The following is a 17146-nucleotide window of genomic DNA, read 5'->3' as shown; positions in this document are numbered from 1 at the left end:
CATTTCCACAATGTCCAGGTAATTGCTTAAATGATTTATACCTTACTGTTTCTATTAAAAATGTCTTTAAAGAGAAACATTTGTAGCCTCGGTTCTGCAATAAAAACTGGTATCTGATTTCACTCGTACAAAATCTTGTGAAAGACGTTGCATTTCTTCAAGGACATGTGCATGACACGAAACTGAACCCTGGACAAAGGTGGGAGTGCTAAAAGAAGGCGTGGTCAGTCAAAGAAAATAATCATATCAGGCAAGCAAATTTTAAGTGACTTAATTTGTGATTAGTTTTTATTCTAATCCAAAGAATGCATTTTTAAAAATCCTCTTCATGCACATCTGACACATATATCCAAGCCATTTTAGGGTGAACTATACCTCAATATCCATTTTCAATTTCAATTTTAACTAATTCCTCATAAATCTTGTTTACTGAGTCTTCAACTGAATATCATGCCAAATCTATCACCTAAGGGACAAATAAGTACCACCTCCCAGATAGACCTGGGCCACTTAGTTAAGAATTTGGAGAGATTTAAATTGGCTCACTTAGATGGTGTCTGTATGGAGCGGCTAACTGGCCCATTCAGAATGAAAGAGCCATCGACGCTGTCAGCTGCGTCATAGGTTTCTCTTCTGAATGCATACACACACACACACACACACACACACACACACACACAGAGCTGTATTCAGTTGAAATAATTTTGTTTTATTTTAGATTTTAAGCCAAGAGGACGATTATAGCTTCATATTCTTCAAGAATTGCCATGTCTAGACCTAACAAAAAATTCAGTGACTGACAGCTGTCAGCTATGCTTATGAAGGCAAGAGAAAAAAAAGAACAGCAACAAAATAAACTATTGACCACTGGCTTTTAACCATGGCTCACCTTCAGTGACCACCTACTTACATGACTACCCTCTCTGGGGAATCACCCTACTTTTTTCTACGAGAGAACTAAAGGAAGAATAGCTGATATTTTAGGTGTGAGGAATCTGCGTGGATATTTTTATTTATTTACTTTCAAACCCCCCAACTTCCTGATTATAATCAGGTAGAATTTTAAACCTATGTCTTTTAAATCCTCCCTTGATTTAGTCTGGTTGTTGGCAAGCCATCATTATTATGGCTTTACAATTCATAGTCGTTACTCTCAATCTCATGGATTTCAACTTATAGTTAAGCAATTTTAACTTGCTTGAAGAGTACTGGTTTCCAGAAAACCAGAAAAGCTAATTTAACAAAGGAACTAAATAGATTGTTGCAGTCAAACTGCAAAAATGCTCTTGCTACTTTTAACCTATTGCTTCACAATCTTTATTATTCTACCTCTAATGTACTATAGTTCTTTAGTACTGAAGCTCTTTGCTGAAGATGCAGTGTTTTCATGCAACTGACCAAACAACATTTGTCCACTGTGGCTCACTTAACAGTGTATCTTTGTAATAATTCAGGTTCAATGATCAGCATTGCAGATATTTTCTTCTACATGGAGTATATGAGATCAACCTAGATTTCAATATGAAGTAGTAAGATAGCATCTAGAACTTTTCAGATTTGAAGAGACCAAATTGGAAGAAAACCAGTGAGCTTTCAGTAAAGGTTATAGGTTTCCTTAGTAAAATTGTGTTTTTAGAAGAATGAGAATAGAGTCTTTGTTTTTTCTGTGTTCTTTCATGAAGCAATGTGAACAAGTGCTTTTCTCTAGTACATCTATCTTTAGGTTCAAATACACAAATATAAAACAGAAACTTTGTAAAATATTGTTGACTAACACATTACAATTTCAACATTTGCTCAAACTAAATTTCCCTTAGAAAATTTTGTAATGCTATATGCTGTAACATTAGTGACAGGTTTAAGAAAGAAACTGACCCTTCCACTAACACACAAACTGAGCGGGTGACGCATTTGAACCACTAGAAGATAGGGTCACTGGGTGTAACCCCAGCTAAATTGTTTACTGCCCAGTACTTAATACAAAATAAATGAATAGTGTCAGACATTAAATACGAAACAAAAGTATGTCAATTAAAGTGTTAACCAAAGACATTCACAAACTACAGAGTCAATGAAAGTTATCATATCAACTATAGATCAGCTAGTTTGCATCTTACTTCTTATCACCCTAAGTACCATCATGTTCCCAAGGAAATGTTTTGAGTACCACCAGGCACATATTTGCACACTGCCTATTTATCAGAGAAAGGACAAAATACAAAGAAATGCCTTTGGATATGCTGATTTCCCATGTTCAACCGAAGGCTGAATAACCAAGTGTCAATCAACCCTATGTTGTCAAGAAGTTGATTTGGAAGTCTCCACATCTAATGTTTTATGATTCTATACCCTTGAATTTTTGTAACTGCAAAAACAAAAGGAAAAAAATATTTAAATATGTAAAGCATAGTGATTTGAAGCCATGTGTTACTGCCTGTAATCGAAATAGGTTACAGAGTTTTGTTAAAGATACATTATAATGTTCTGTTCTGTTTTTATAAAATAGTTTAAATGCTCTCCTACCCAGAGATATAGGAGAAAATAGAATAAATAACTGTAAGCCCTTTCTTAGGTATATAATTATAAAACTTTTCTTTCAGAAATGTAAGAAGATTGTAAAGTCTTTCTTTAGTAATTAAAGAATACAGACATTTCATTTTTTTTTTTGCGGTACGCGGGCCTCTCAGTGTTGCGGCATTGCAGAGCACAGGCTCCGGACGCGCTGGCTCAGCGGCCATGGCTCACGGTCCCAGCCGCTCCGCGGCATGTGGGATCTTCCCGGACCGGGGCACGAACCCACATCCCCCGCATCGGCAGGCGGACTCTCAACCACTGCGCCACCTGGGAAGCCCAGAAATTTCATTTTTTAACGAAATACACAATGTTAATATATCTGTTCTTTAAGTACTTTTAAAAGCATCTTCTAGTTTTTTAAAGTAAGATTAATAAAAGATGAACCAAGTGACAGTCTCCTACATTTCTATTGACTCATTTCACCAAACATTTATTGAACACCTACTATATAGGTCCTGCTCTGTATACACACGTTGAGGAGATTAAAAATAAAAAATGAATCACATGTAGTCTGCTCTCAGGAGTTTACAATTTCATAAATGAGAAACAAAAATGCCCAGCAATCTATAGAGGAAGAAAAATGATGGCAAATGATTGAAAGGAGATTTTTTAAGTGATTAAGGAATATCAAGCAGACGTTGAAATGGATCCTCATTAGGGTAGCTCAGGAAGTTTTCATAGATGATGCAACATTTGAGCTAGATGTCAAAGTCCTGGTAGGTTTTCGACAGGTGGAGGAGAAGAGCATTCCAGGCGGTAAAAAGAAGATGAACAAAGATTAGTTAGGGATAAAATTAAAAAAAGATGGAGTTGCTTCCAGTATGATAAACATCCAACTTTCATACTGATCTATAATTTTGACATATTTTAAAAGAGATCTGAAGTCCCTAAATCCATTACTACTTAAGTTAATCTGCTTGTCAGTCTATTTATATCTCTTACAGGGAGAAAGCACTGGCTAACTAATACTCGTCAACTCTCAAGGTATTAGAATTGCTGACACATTTGCTTGTAACCAATTAGTAAGCATATTTAATGAATGGTTACCATCCCTCCTGAAGGGCTTAACAAAGTGATAAATGGTCCTTGAGCTCCCTTCATTATTTCCAAGACAATTTCTGGAGTTTCTTAAAAAGAAACAAAAAATCACTCAGCCATTGGCCACCAGCAAGGTTCCAAGTGACTCAAGCTCACCAGTCGATGACCAAGCAATCATGAATTATATAGAACTGGAAAAAATTCTTAAGAGTCATTGGATGAACCCTCCTTTGAGGTTCAAAGAGGCTGAAGGACTTACCCAAGGTCACAAATATGATAGACTGTTGGCGTCTGCTGCTGTCACCATTGTCACTTTCCTGAGGTACTCTTACCAGCATGGTGGCAATGTCCCTAAAATTCTTCATAGATTGTTGTTGAACTTCAGCCAGATAGTGAACTATCTCTAGTACATATCATGAGTGTATTCAATTCTAAATAGATGTCTCTATTTTTGTGACTTCAAACCAGGAAGAATGAAGTTCTTAAAATTAAAACTTAAAGCAAAAAATTTAAGAGCTCATGAAATGTATAAATTTTTGGTTCAGTGAAGTGATTCTCAATCCTAACTTTACATTAGAATCACTGGGGTAGAAAAAGAAAAAGGAATTGGTTATCCCCCAAAACTTCCATCTAACTGGTCTGAGGTGGGGCTTTGACAAATTTTGTTTGGTTTGGTTTGGTTTTGGTCATTAACATACAGCTAGCATTTACAGGGTAGATACAGAATTTATCATCAAACTATGCTCAAATCAAATTAAATCATATATCTATCTACTTTAATGACTTGACTTCTATGACAATAAACTCACTGTTTCCCAAAAAGAAGTCTTAATAAAGATATATCCTAATCCTCAGTAGATGTTCTTCCATAACTTCATGTGAGACATAACCAAATTGAGTATGTGAAGGAGAAGAGTCTAAGAGTAATATGAATCATCTTTAAAGGCATGTGTATTTTTTACACTTTTTTAAAATTATAAGGAAGAAAAGCGGGTATAGTTCTTTTAATTTGGGTTATCACAAATCCCATACATCCAAGATTTGGTATAGAACTTGCCATTTTAAAAAAGAAGAACATAATTTGTTTAGATAGTGCTGTGTGCTAATCAATGTGTACTAGTCACTAATTCCTAACAAATGAGGTTTTCTCACATAATTATATTAGGATTTGATTTTTTAAATTGCCAACCTCATTTTTAGCAACAGCTACACGAAAACAGCCCTCACCCTTAGTTTCCTTAACAACATCCCTAATTTTTTTTGCCTTTAGCTTTTTCCTCATTCCTACAAGTGGTCTTTCACCCTCTGTCCATGCCGAAAAATGCTGCTACACTTTCCTCCTAGTACACAGCCCAATAACCTCTAAATTAATTCAAGCTACCTCCTCATGATCTAAATATCATATTCCAGTGGCTCAAGTGAAATTTGATTTTTCCATCTGATCAAGTAATAAACAACCCTACAGATAAATACTAGAAAGAAAAAAAAAAAAAGAAAGAGAAAAAAATCTCAGTCCCTCAAAACAGTACACAGGTATGGGTAAGAATGAATTCCAAGAGCAGGAAGATGGATGAGACAGCAAGGTTTCTGGTGAGTTTGCAAACAGCAAAACAGATAGAAAACCATTCCCCCACTGGCCCCAAGCACAAGGACACCTGCAAAGTTGGCTAGTAGAATTTATAGATAAATATTTTAAAAATATGTATTTAGGTACACATGTGCATTACAATTATACACCAGCAACACCTCCTAAATTGTAGCTTAGTAGTAGTGGCATTTTGATATAGTAGCGTAGATTTCAAGGAAACGGAATTATATTGGGGTAAAATTGGGGCTTTTTGCTCATCATTATAAACAAACCTATACCACAGGTTGTACTATTCTGAGTATTTTTAAAAATAAACAATACAAAATAGTTTCCTGTAAGGTCTTTTTAACTTGATGCTACAACAAAATAAAACAAGACACAAATCAAAAAACAAACAAAACAAGTATTAGTGCATTGTATGCACTCATTGAGGACTTATTAAAAGTACATAGCATAATAAAGAACTTCCAATATTAGATTTTTTCCTAATACTTTTACAGCCTAAACATTATTGATAGAGATTTCACCCACAGTAAAAAAAAAAAAAAAAGAAAGAAAAGAAAACAAACAAAAAAATCCCAAAAGGGATTTTGCATACGTACAGACTTTTTCTCTCTCTAGAAAGATACTACTACTCTAAACACCTATTTCTGAATAAGATTATTTAGTCCTACTATCTTACCATCCATAAGTAAATTAGTTGATTAGTTGATTGGTACTCTTAGAATTACATAAAACATATTTTTCCAATTAGGGAACACTTATATTCTTAGTACATTTAAAATCTTCCCATAGAAGGAACAAGTGCTGTTCAATTCTTAGTACATTTAAAATCTTCCCATAGAAAGGACAAGCGCTGTAGGCGTATAAAGGTCCTTCTCGTTTGTCAGACAAGGACTCAGGCCAGGCAGGGTCCCAGTGTCTACATTTCGGTCATATCAGTATTCCCCTCAAAAATGTTGCTTAATTTTCTGAATAATGCAAGCGAAGATCTCTCTTTAAAGAACTCGATACCAACACGATTGGAGTGGAACACCATGGTAAGAGGGGGTGGCGATTAGACCCATATTTTTTGTAAGTGGGGTCGAAAATTGACTCCAGATTTGTGACTCATGAACGGAAAGCCAGTTTTAATACAGATGTGCTTTAAAAAGTAAAAATGGCTATTATTCTTAACAAGTTACATATTGAGTATTATTCTTTAAAAATGACTCATAAAATATCTTTTTAAGTACTTAAAGTCATGATTATGTTCTACTCTTTTACTTCTGCTTGAATGTAATTTTTCATTTTCCAGGAAAGGACACATTTTCTAACTAACCCCGTTAACCTAATTACTCATAAAGAAATACCAAAAGCGTCCCTGACATCAATACCTTCACAGAGAAATGTATCTGTGCACGTGCACAAGAGCATCTTCCATTTAGATAATCAAAACTGTAATTTTTACTTAAAAGACTCTTTTAGATCCATGTAATTCCTGGCAGTAAAATTTATCACAAGCACTTAAAGTGTGCAAACAGTAAGACCGTCCTATTCATATCCTTATTTCTTCACATATTTAAATCCAAAAGTATTAACTGTTAAGCTTAAAAGACTAATAGGACTCTGTTTATTTTATGGTATTTGTTTGATCTTAAATGGGTATTGTAATGAAAATGCCTTCAATCTTAAAGGAACCTTTTATCCTACTCAGAATAATTATCTTGTAAGATTAAAATCAGTGAATCATACCTAATTAAGATTTATAATTTAGCATCATTCAGATATATGATCTAAGAGAAAGAGTTTATAATCTTAACTTCAATTTGAAATGGAAAGGGAGAAGTGAATACAAGGGAAATAAACAGCTCTTTGGGGCACAAGGATGCACTAATATTGCCACGTATTTACCCAGATTCCTAGTTTAATCTTTTTTAAAGCTAAACAACTAATATGAAAACACAACATACTAAAGGATAGGAGTAAGGTGGGAAAAGATGGTTCCCAAATTAAATTATACTACTAGAATTTGTAGATAGGTTATACAACATAGAATATTTAAACATATGCATTTTGGCTAACTACCTCTTAAAAAAATTCAAATTCACAATGTCTTTAATGCAAAAGATTTCTAAACTGTGAGGTGAATTTATAATTAAATGGGACACTGTTGTAATAGTTATTTCCAATCCTTTCATTAAAGTACATGTCAACCGAGAGAGCAATGCCTTCTTATTACACAGGGCAAAGATTTTTCTTCTTAGAAGGTCTCATATATAGGATTTCTCTCCACCAAGACTAACGAGGCATTCAAAATAAGTTAGGTTTTTCTCTTTCTTCAGAAATATCTTTAAAGCTCCCTCCCCTCCATCAGTCTTGGATTACATAAAAGAATAGTTACTTTTCTGAGCTCTTTGATATTGTTCTTCCTGGCAGAGTCATCTGATGTGGGAAATATCTTTTGAAAATAAATGGTGCAACTTCAAGTACACTCAGATCCATTACTTGCTGGACATTCCATCGTATCTGAAAAAGCCGCTTGACTTCAAAATTTAGTTTTAGGGTTCTCAATTTGAAGCTTGATCTCATTGAGAAGTATCTTGGGAAGCAACAATGTAAACGTTTTATCCACCCATCAAGTAGACTGTTCAAACCAAGGCGGAAAGGAGTCACAGATGGTGACTACATATTTCAGGGGGAAGGGGATTGTTCTGGTTTAAGTTCACCGTTTGAATATAACATCCTGCAAAGTTAATGTTACTGCAAGAGTTACTTTTCATCTTTAACACAGCTGTCACCACATGTTTATACAGCTACAATGCCACTTCCTAATGTCAAAATACCAATATTGCTGCTACTATAACAAGGTAATTATTTTTGTGTTTGCCCATCTTCCCTGACTCAATGAGTTGTGCTTTTATTTCTCAATGGTCAGAATTTTCTATATTTTTAGATAACTTAAGATTCTACATTAAAAATACTTATTTCACTTGTGCTTGAAACTTAGGTGGCATAGCGGTACAAATCAACAGAGAAACTCTCAGGCTCTTGTTTCAAATCTTACTAAAATCCTCCCACCCTAATCGTTCTGTGCCTGGGGAATACATATTTAAGTATGTAGCTGCCTGCAAACAATTACAAAACAGAGTTGCTTTTAAGAATATCTGCACAAAAATTCAGGTGATATATGGGAGCACATCAGGCAAAAGGCAACGTAAGATAAAGGCAAAGATTTCAGTCACCAGTTCACGTATAGAAAGAGCAGAAGATACCTAATGGTCCAATTTTCCCACCGAGGCTCTTACTCAACAACCACTAGCATCTCTTTAGGCAGAGGCACGTGGAATCACTGTGGACTAGTCAAGTCTCCACGTAGGAAACCCAGTGACTTCCACAAGGTTTGTGGGTAATGAAGGCAGGGCCTGCTTCATTGCCCTGCGACCTGGACAGGCCCATAGGTCTCCCACAGGGAAGGGCCCTGCACTTGGTTTAATCTTCTGCTCTTGCTGTCTTGAACTCTTAATAATTTTTGAACAAGGTGCCCCACATTTTAATTTTGCACCAAGCCCAGAAATTATGTAGCCAGCCCTAGGTGAAGGTGACAATGTGTGCTGACGGTAAGCATCATAAATCAGAAGAATTGTAAAAAGTTTACAGCAACATCTAGAAACCCATGGCTGTACATTATACTATTTTAAAATTATTATTTTGAATGTTACTGTTTCCATGAATAATATTTCCTAAAACCAAAGCATGAAAGTAGAGGTCACTCATTCTCAGATGAGTTTACTGTCATAAGTATATGGCATTTAATCAATTGTCAGTTGCTTAAAAAGCATCCAATTGACATAAGGCAAACATTAGATGGGGGGGAGGTGTGTGTTTGTTTTTGTTCTTTTTTGATGAGTAAAGTAAAATTCAGTTTCTGTTCTCTTGCCTGAAATATATCCACAAGTGGAATGGAATAAATGTATAAATTACCAGCCGAAATAAAAGCTCATAAGGAACTGGGTAAAGGTATTCTCAATGTTAAGATATTGGGGAAAAGAAAACATAAATTTTATAAGTATTTTACATTATGTTTTCTACAGTAAGAAAATGCTTTTTGTAAGTTATATATCACTTACTCATATGAAAATAAGAACAAAATCCTAACAAGAAGCAAACTTTCCAATCTTACTTAAAAAATACTTTCTAAAAAAGATTTCCCAACTTAAAAGTATAAATACTGAAGCCAGGTTGCAGGGTAAAAAAAGTTTAACCTTGGGCCTTCATATGATAAATCGTGCATTTCTACTTTCAAGATGTATCAGTTTCAAAAATGATTGCAAGGAGTAATGCTGTCAATGCTTTGTGAAAGTCATAGTAGCTCAAATATAAGCAAACGTATCCATTTATACATATACTCAACGTAAATACTTCTGCATTGAAATTCTCCTTTGAATTCACTGCTTCTAATATACTCTGAAAGCACAGCCCACCATGTGCAATGTTAAGTACAGTGTCAATATTCAAGTATCAAGACAACAAGCAGATTTGTTACATAACGTATGTAAATATTATTAACAGAAACTGCCATACGATATCTCATGTCTGGACGGTTTCTGATCACCTATCTCTTCTGCCTCCTCAGTCTCCTAACTAAGACTGTCGTCAACAGGTACGGCGCACTCCTGTGCTGTGCTGAGGCAGAGCTCCTGAGCTGGCAGCTGTGCGGCTGCCCTGAGGAAACTTTGCATACCCACCTGCTTTTGATTTGCTTTCAACTTATCAGTACAATTTATTTTTATCATATTCTTGCCTACCTTTTATTTCCACTATCTGCATTTCTTGCAGTAAGCATCCCTCAAGTACAACGGCCATTTAAATGATAACATCAAAAATATCAAAAGGATCAGTAATCAGCAATCATGTTTCAAAGCAGCTAGGCTTGAAATTTCTACCATAAGTTAAATGAAAAAGCTGATAAAAGTTCAAGTTTAGGGAAAAAGAAGGAAGAAAATTACAAAATCCAACCATGAAAAGCACTTGCTAAAGAGGGATTTATTTGCAGTCTTTAAAAAAAAAGTCTTTCATTTTAATAGATTTTTAAAAACAATTAGCTATAATCTGTTACGTGTGTGAGACAGAAAGAGTTAATTGAAAGGTGGAATAATTTTTGGACTTGAAGTCTTCCAAGTAGTACCCCAAAAGAATTTCTAAGTTCAGTTGATTTTAAAACATTAACTCTTGTATATCGCCAAAGAGACACTTATATTGCATTTTTTTAATTGAAAGAAAAAAAATGCATTGTTTTCTGTGCCATTTGTTTATTCTAGTTTATCAGTGACCAAAGCTTAAAAAGCAGATATGCTGATTAATCACATCTTATCGATCAGTAGCATACGTCAGTATTTCACACAAATGTCTGCAGAACAATTTCTCCCAATCAAAAATTTATGAATCGATTTAAATTCCTGGTAATTAAAATTATTACCTCTACAAAAATAAATGTACTTTACAAAAGAGGTACATGAAATTTGTACTCAAGAATATCAAAAGCAAAACAGCAAACATTTTTATCAAACCAAGGTTCTAAGAACAAACTAGAAAGTACAAAACATAAAAGCCTGCAATTGTTTCAAATACACCTAGCAATTCTGCTGATTTTGGACCATTAAAACTGATTACTTAATTAGGCAATCATTCAAGGCATCCAAACACTCACAGCCAAAAACAGGGAATTATTAGCATAGCCGTCTTCACCTTGAGATGAAAATTCTGAAAAATGTTGCAGACACAAACTTTCAGGATCTGTCCCCATGCGTAAACTAAGCAAAATACTAAATTCTAAAAGGTGACATGCCAAAGCTCAGGAAAAAAAGAATTTACCTATAATGATACTGCTCATCTGCTTTTTTTTCAGGTGGCTAATATTTTAAACTACCTTAGAAACGTCAAGTTATAATACAGACGATCTCTAGATTCTTGGAAGTACTACTCCCTTTCTCCCCTCTGGTCATACTCTTGTACTAGCTAAAAGTAATTAACAAAAATTTTGCTCTCTTGTATGCCTATCAGAAGTACCAGCCTCCAAAGTTCCTGCCTGACATGAATAAAAACAACAGAAAGATTTTCTATTTATGGTAAAAAAAAAAAAAAAGTACTGGAAACTCAACCGCAGGAGTCTTTAATATAACTGAGGAAAAAACTCTATGTTTTCACTCAGAGACATTTTTAAGAATTTCACTGATTTGGTACAGTCAGGAAAAAGAAAAATATTCCATTTTCAAAAAAGACGGTTCCTGAAATAATTCTAAAGTGACCCTATAAACTGTCTTTTTAGGAGAAGAAAAAAGAAAGTCAACTCACACATACAGCTTCCAAACAGAAGTCTTACCCTCTTCCAGGAAAACAAGGAGACTTTATTACCCTGCTATGATTCTTTCATTTCAGACATGATTAATTAGCAAGTATTATACTTCCCAAAACTCCCACCACACTCTTTGTGATCCATCAGCCTAGTTGTTGATAGACCCATGTGAAATAGCAAGTAGCCACCAGCAGTAAAAGACAAGTATCCAAAAACTCTATTTCAAAGAAGGCACACCTCTCTCCTAGCTTTGCCTCCCAAAATGAAACAAGCTGCTTTTAACTGCTTTCACGAAAAAAAAAAATTTTTTTTAAGTTGGTCATTTTCTTAATAATACCGTTTAAAATTTGAATAATGCATGCAACATATTCAGTATTTAAGAATACATGGCATATTTAATCTGCTACCTACCTATATTTTTAAGCTGAAATTCTGAAAGACTTGAGTTCCTATAGTTTATATTGATGATGATCCACATACACAGTTAATAAACAATAAAGATGATGTGAGCAAGCATGTTTTGGGAAATGGTTTTCATAGGAAAAAATGTTTCTTCCCCCACTAAAAGCTATTATGTCACACATGTAATGAAGAAGTGAAACAGAAATACAGAACTAAAAGGCAACACGAAGAGAAGAGAGCCACTCTGCAATCTGAGTGAATGAAAACTCTGGTTCTCTGTATATTGTTCTAAGACACTGTTTCAAAATAATTTTCCCTTTAAAACAATCATTTTCAAAATGTCCATGTGAACCAAGAATGTGGCCATAACTGAATGTACTATAAATATGTATTTGAACAACTGTCAATTTATAAAGGTTGGGGTTTCCTCTTAAGCCTTTCAACTGTTATGTCCAAAAAACTTCACACATAGTACAATACTAATAAATAGATCTTGTTGGTCCCAGGAAACATTTTTTTAAATCTATTCTGGTCAAAATATCCTTGCTTTTTTTTTCCCGTTGTATTAAATTTAGGATCAAAAACATCAAAGCAGCTTCCACCTCGGACCTAACTTTTAGAGGATCAATGTGACAAGGCAGTCCCTGATAGATGTTTCTCTTGATAAACGACTTGTTCAAAAGAGACATTGTAGCTTTCATTTCCTGACCACAACACACTTTTAATTTGCAACAGCAGAGCTGCCAGAGTGTGAACCCTTGTCCACTTTCCAGCCTTTTAGGTTTGTAGCTGTGGTTCCTATAGGCCACACATTTGAGACAAACAAAATCTAAAAATAATCAGAGTAACAGAATTACAAAACAGGAGCCACTTATGCCACTCTATACATATGCACAAGTGTCTACTTTATAGATTATATATAAACTTTGCCTCTGCAGAATTCTAGTGTATAAAAACAAGCTTTCTGAATGAATATCACTTGCACAACTGGGCATTTAAACACAGAGGGAAATAAATTATGTGACTATTATTTAATAGTAAGCAGAGACTGGGGGAGTAATTTATACACTTAAATCTGCTGTTAAATGTCATGAATTATATGATTTCCTACCCCAACGTGTTTTTTACATATTACTGCAATAATTACTATTACTACTACCCAGAAATCACATTTAAGTATCAATACGGTGAACAGTCAAACCATCCAATTTCTGTTCTCAGCACATTGTCCGAGCTCCGATTTAAAATTTATAAATGTAATATCCTCCTCATCACAGGCAGCAGCCCAATCTGCTCTGAATATATATTACAGCTTTAACATCACAGAGGGAAATCGCCCATCTGGCAATCCCATTCGCTCCAACAGCTCCGGGGGAAAAAAGCTGTGCTCTCTCCTCCTTAAAACATTTCTCAGGGCAAATTATGTGCATCTAAAATAAACAGTCTTCTTATTGATCGCTTCAAAGTCAACAAGTTCCAAATGCAAAATTCAATCAAATCCTTCCTATCATGTAAGAGCGGTGTGTGTTTAGCTCAACAGTCACCAGAGTCCAACCAGAAGTGTCTTTCGCGCATCGGCTCTTATAGTCCCTTTCCTTGTATTCACATTTGTGTTATGAGAGACCAGTAACCACGGCCACATTACAGACCCCTGGCAGCTATCTCTACTGCTATTTCTTTCTTTCATATTCTTCCTTTCCTCCTTTCTCTCTTTTCAGGGTGAATGCATGGTGGTGGGGTTATATGTAACAAAAACAAAAAAATGTTTAAAGTGGACATATCCTTTGGTTATGCAAAATACTTTTTAACATCTTTTTGTTGTTGCTCCCTCCTAGTCTTAATTGAATATCACAAAGTGTACACACGGTCACAAGAGCTATTGAAAACCCCCTCTCACTCCATTTATCTGACCTCTTTTTTTTTTTTTGGTAAAGAAAGAGGAAAGAGAGATTTCAAACAAAGTCAATTTCAGTGCCTGCTTATTTAATTCTGTCACAGGTTAAAAGTAAAAAGCGCTGACAGGCAGACAAGTGAATGGCAAGGAAAAAAACAAAACAAAACCCTACCACTGTTCCTTAAAAGGCATTAAGGACTTTAAGCAATCAAAATACATTTTTTATTTTCATGTAAAAGATATCCCTTCACTCACCCCCCCCCCAAAAAAAAACACACTCAGAAGAAGTGATTACTCCACAAAGTGCAATCATTGAGAGAGCAGAGAGTCAAATTGCATTAATAGATAGAGAAAAAAAAATTTCATCCACTTCTGTGTGTGTACATATATACATACACTTTCATTAGTAAGCAGTCTTTCCCCGCACTCCCGCCCTCTCCCCTCTCCACCCAGCCCCCTCCCCCAAAAAACTGCACACTGAGTTTAACTAATTTACATACCATTTGACTTCAGCGGTTATATAGTGCATTACTAGTAACATGCAACTTTGGAATTACAGCTAAAACCGATAAAGGTGGACTCCAGCAATCTATTAATCAAAACTGAAATATACAAACAAGCGATAGCAAAAGCAAACAAGCATTTTGACAGATTAAAATATACATTATACATATATATTTTTTAAAAGGAATTATATATCATGAGCAGCTCCTTCCCAAGCAGAGTCTTCAGTGGTTTTATCATGCTATTTAATTTGTCTTTCCTAGTTAGATGCAAAGGAAGTAAATTCCAAAACTGACATACCATAAACACTGGTGCTACTGATCATTTCTTGCTGGCAGCACAAAAAGCTGAATTGGATTTCTCACAAGCAGGAATTCCAAAGGTTGCTTTTCATTAAAGCCACTTTTCCTCTCAGCTATCAAATGTCACTGCCTTGAAACGTGGGCCCTTTCGTCAGGTATTCATTTAACCTACATGCATATAATTAAGGGGGAAAGCAACATCAACAAAAAGGGGATCTCAGATCACAGGAGAAGAAAGAAAGGAAAAAAAGCACATGACCAGGAATGCAAGTCCATGTCAATTTCACTCACTCCCATTGAAACTAACAAGAGCTCCGGGGAGGACGGTAATAGGATCAGTGGATTGTATATACCATTAAATTATACATCTTTCTCTCCCGTTCCTTGCCAACAATACGCCCACCACGCTGTACCCCCTCCAAGATGATGTGCTTACATTTTTCTGCAACCGATCTTCTGACATATTCACGTTCCTCCAGCCACGAGATTGTAATTTAACCTCAACTTTTTGTGTGTGCAAGATTCTTATTTACACTTCTTATTTACTTAGAAGTTAGTTCCCGAAGAAAGTCTAGCCCCACCCTATGGCTCCGCTTTCTTATTTTTTATCTTTGAAGTAAAAAAGATAGTAATAAGTAAGCCCATTATAGCGGAAAACGGGATTCTTGCAATCGCGAACTCTTAATCCCACACTATTGTTACAATGATTAAGCAGCAAAAATATGCATTATAATGTTTCGGGGCTACTTTGTACAGAGAAATTAGACAGCAGGTTGGCGTACAGAATAGAAACGAGTGCAAATTAAATTTAATGTTTACGGCACAACTCGAAGATCTCTTTTCATTACGGTCTTGAATTTATTTATATTCTTTAAAAATTAAACAAACAAAAACAAAAACAAATTTAAACAGCTGGTGGAAAACTACGAAGCTCCTCTTACCTGAACGCGCGGAGCGAAAACCCGATAGGTTAGCGTAGCATCGATCCGATGTGTTTGCTGATGAATGGAAGCTAGGGTTAAGTGAAGGTGCCTATGATTTGAAATCATTCCAAGTTTTTGAAGGGAAGACGGACTGCAGCCTCTGCCATGTTGGAATTTCAAACCCAAAACAGCTGCTTGGAAGGAGCCAGCATGCCAGAGGCTGGGCGCAGGCGCAGAGCGCCGCCGAGCCAAATTCAAATCACTTTCACACTAAGAGCCAAAGATCAGTTTTCAAAGGAGAGAGGGAGAAAGAGACGGAGGCTGCCGTGAGGGAGAGAAGACGGGAGGCAGTGGCGAGAGGCGGGCAGTGGAGAGAGACGGGCAGCGGCAGGACCGGGAGGGAGAGGGAGAGGCGCACGGAGCCCGCGGAGCTGGAGGGGGAGAAAGGAGGCGGGAGGCGAGCGGCGAGCGAGCTAGAGACGCGCCAGAGATTCATGGGCAGGGAGGGCTCAATGGCCGCGCCGCGCCGGCCGGCCGGCCGCTCGGGTCATGTTACACGGCCGGGGCCGCGGCGGCCGCCCAGCCTCGCCAACGCGCTCACGCGGCCCGGAGGGGGCCCCGAGGTCATGATTACGAGCGCGGGGACCGGGAGCTCTGCCGGCCCGCACTCTCAGGCGGCCCAACCTGAGGAAAGGGGAGCGACGCCTCGGGAGGGAAGGGGCCTTTCTTTCCCACGCGTGACCGGCCGGCCCTAGCGCTCCTAACCCGCCTTAAAGGGCTCTCCGGCACGCCGCCCCTCCCCGCCCGCTCCAGGCCCTCTCGACAGCTGCGGCCGGTTCAGCCTTCCCCACCCCCAAGACTCGCGCACAGGACGGGATCTGGCCCCGAGAGCCGGGACCTCGCCCGCACTCTCCCCTGGGCCCCCAGCACCAGCCAGAAAATGACTTTATCTGCCAAGAGGAGGCAACTTCGGGGCGGGGGGGGGGGGGATCCGAATTAACCCAGCTCCCCTCCCCCGCTGCCCTGTGAATCAATAAAATCCGGAGTGGCTAGGTGTGCGGTCCACTCTTCCGCTCTCTGGCTCCCCTCCCTACCTCCCCCAGGCGGCTCGGGCAGGGGAAAGCAGCGCCCGGGGGCCCCTGGTGCGGGCGGCTGGTGCGCAGGCACAGACGTTAGGCTTCTGCTTTCCCAACCCCCTTCTATGGAGCAATCTAGGGACCCAGGAGTGGGAAGAGAGTAGGGGCTTTGTGGCGCTGGGAGCTGAAGAAGAATGAAATGTGCAGTTGAGTGTGTTGCTGCATCCCAGGGAGCGGTGCAGTGCTGATTGTCTGTTGCTGAGATAGCCTTTTGTTCGGAACATAAGGTTTAAGAAACACGCACACGTTTTCTGGGGTCTCTTGTTAGATGTAAATGTGCTGCATCCAGACGCTTACTATGCAGTGTAAGCTCAGTTGGTTTACTAATCACCCCGCCCCACCCCCAAACAACCAGAATCATTTGAATGGGAGCCTCATTCAGACTTCTAGGCTGCGAGTATTGCCTTCAACCTATTTCATTCTAGACTAGCCAACCATCCAACTGAGATAA

General features: G+C 37.6%; 1 protein-coding gene across 3 annotated transcripts in view; it reads right to left on the bottom strand.

Moving 5' to 3' along the window:
• Positions 1 to 16514, bottom strand: part of FIGN (fidgetin, microtubule severing factor) — a 122234-nt gene extending 105720 nt beyond the window's left edge. For 2 of the 3 annotated variants that reach the window (XM_073807640.1, XM_019923192.3), the window contains exons 1-2: positions 15578 to 16514; positions 14635 to 14804 (exon numbers count right to left, since the gene is read on the bottom strand). Coding sequence is in view for 1 of the 3 variants with exons in the window: in XM_019923192.3 (XP_019778751.1) it covers positions 14635 to 14659 (25 nt within the window). In the remaining 2 variants the exon portion in view is untranslated. The remainder of the gene's footprint in view (positions 1 to 14634; positions 14805 to 15577) is intronic. The other variant, XM_019923193.3, reaches the window with a different exon arrangement.
• Between the last annotated feature and the right edge of the window lie 632 nt (positions 16515 to 17146).

The sequence above is a fragment of the Tursiops truncatus genome, chromosome 7, assembly GCF_011762595.2.
Source record: "Tursiops truncatus isolate mTurTru1 chromosome 7, mTurTru1.mat.Y, whole genome shotgun sequence".
Lineage (NCBI taxonomy): Eukaryota > Metazoa > Chordata > Mammalia > Artiodactyla > Delphinidae > Tursiops > Tursiops truncatus.
This window is presented reverse-complemented; position numbering and strand designations above follow the sequence as displayed.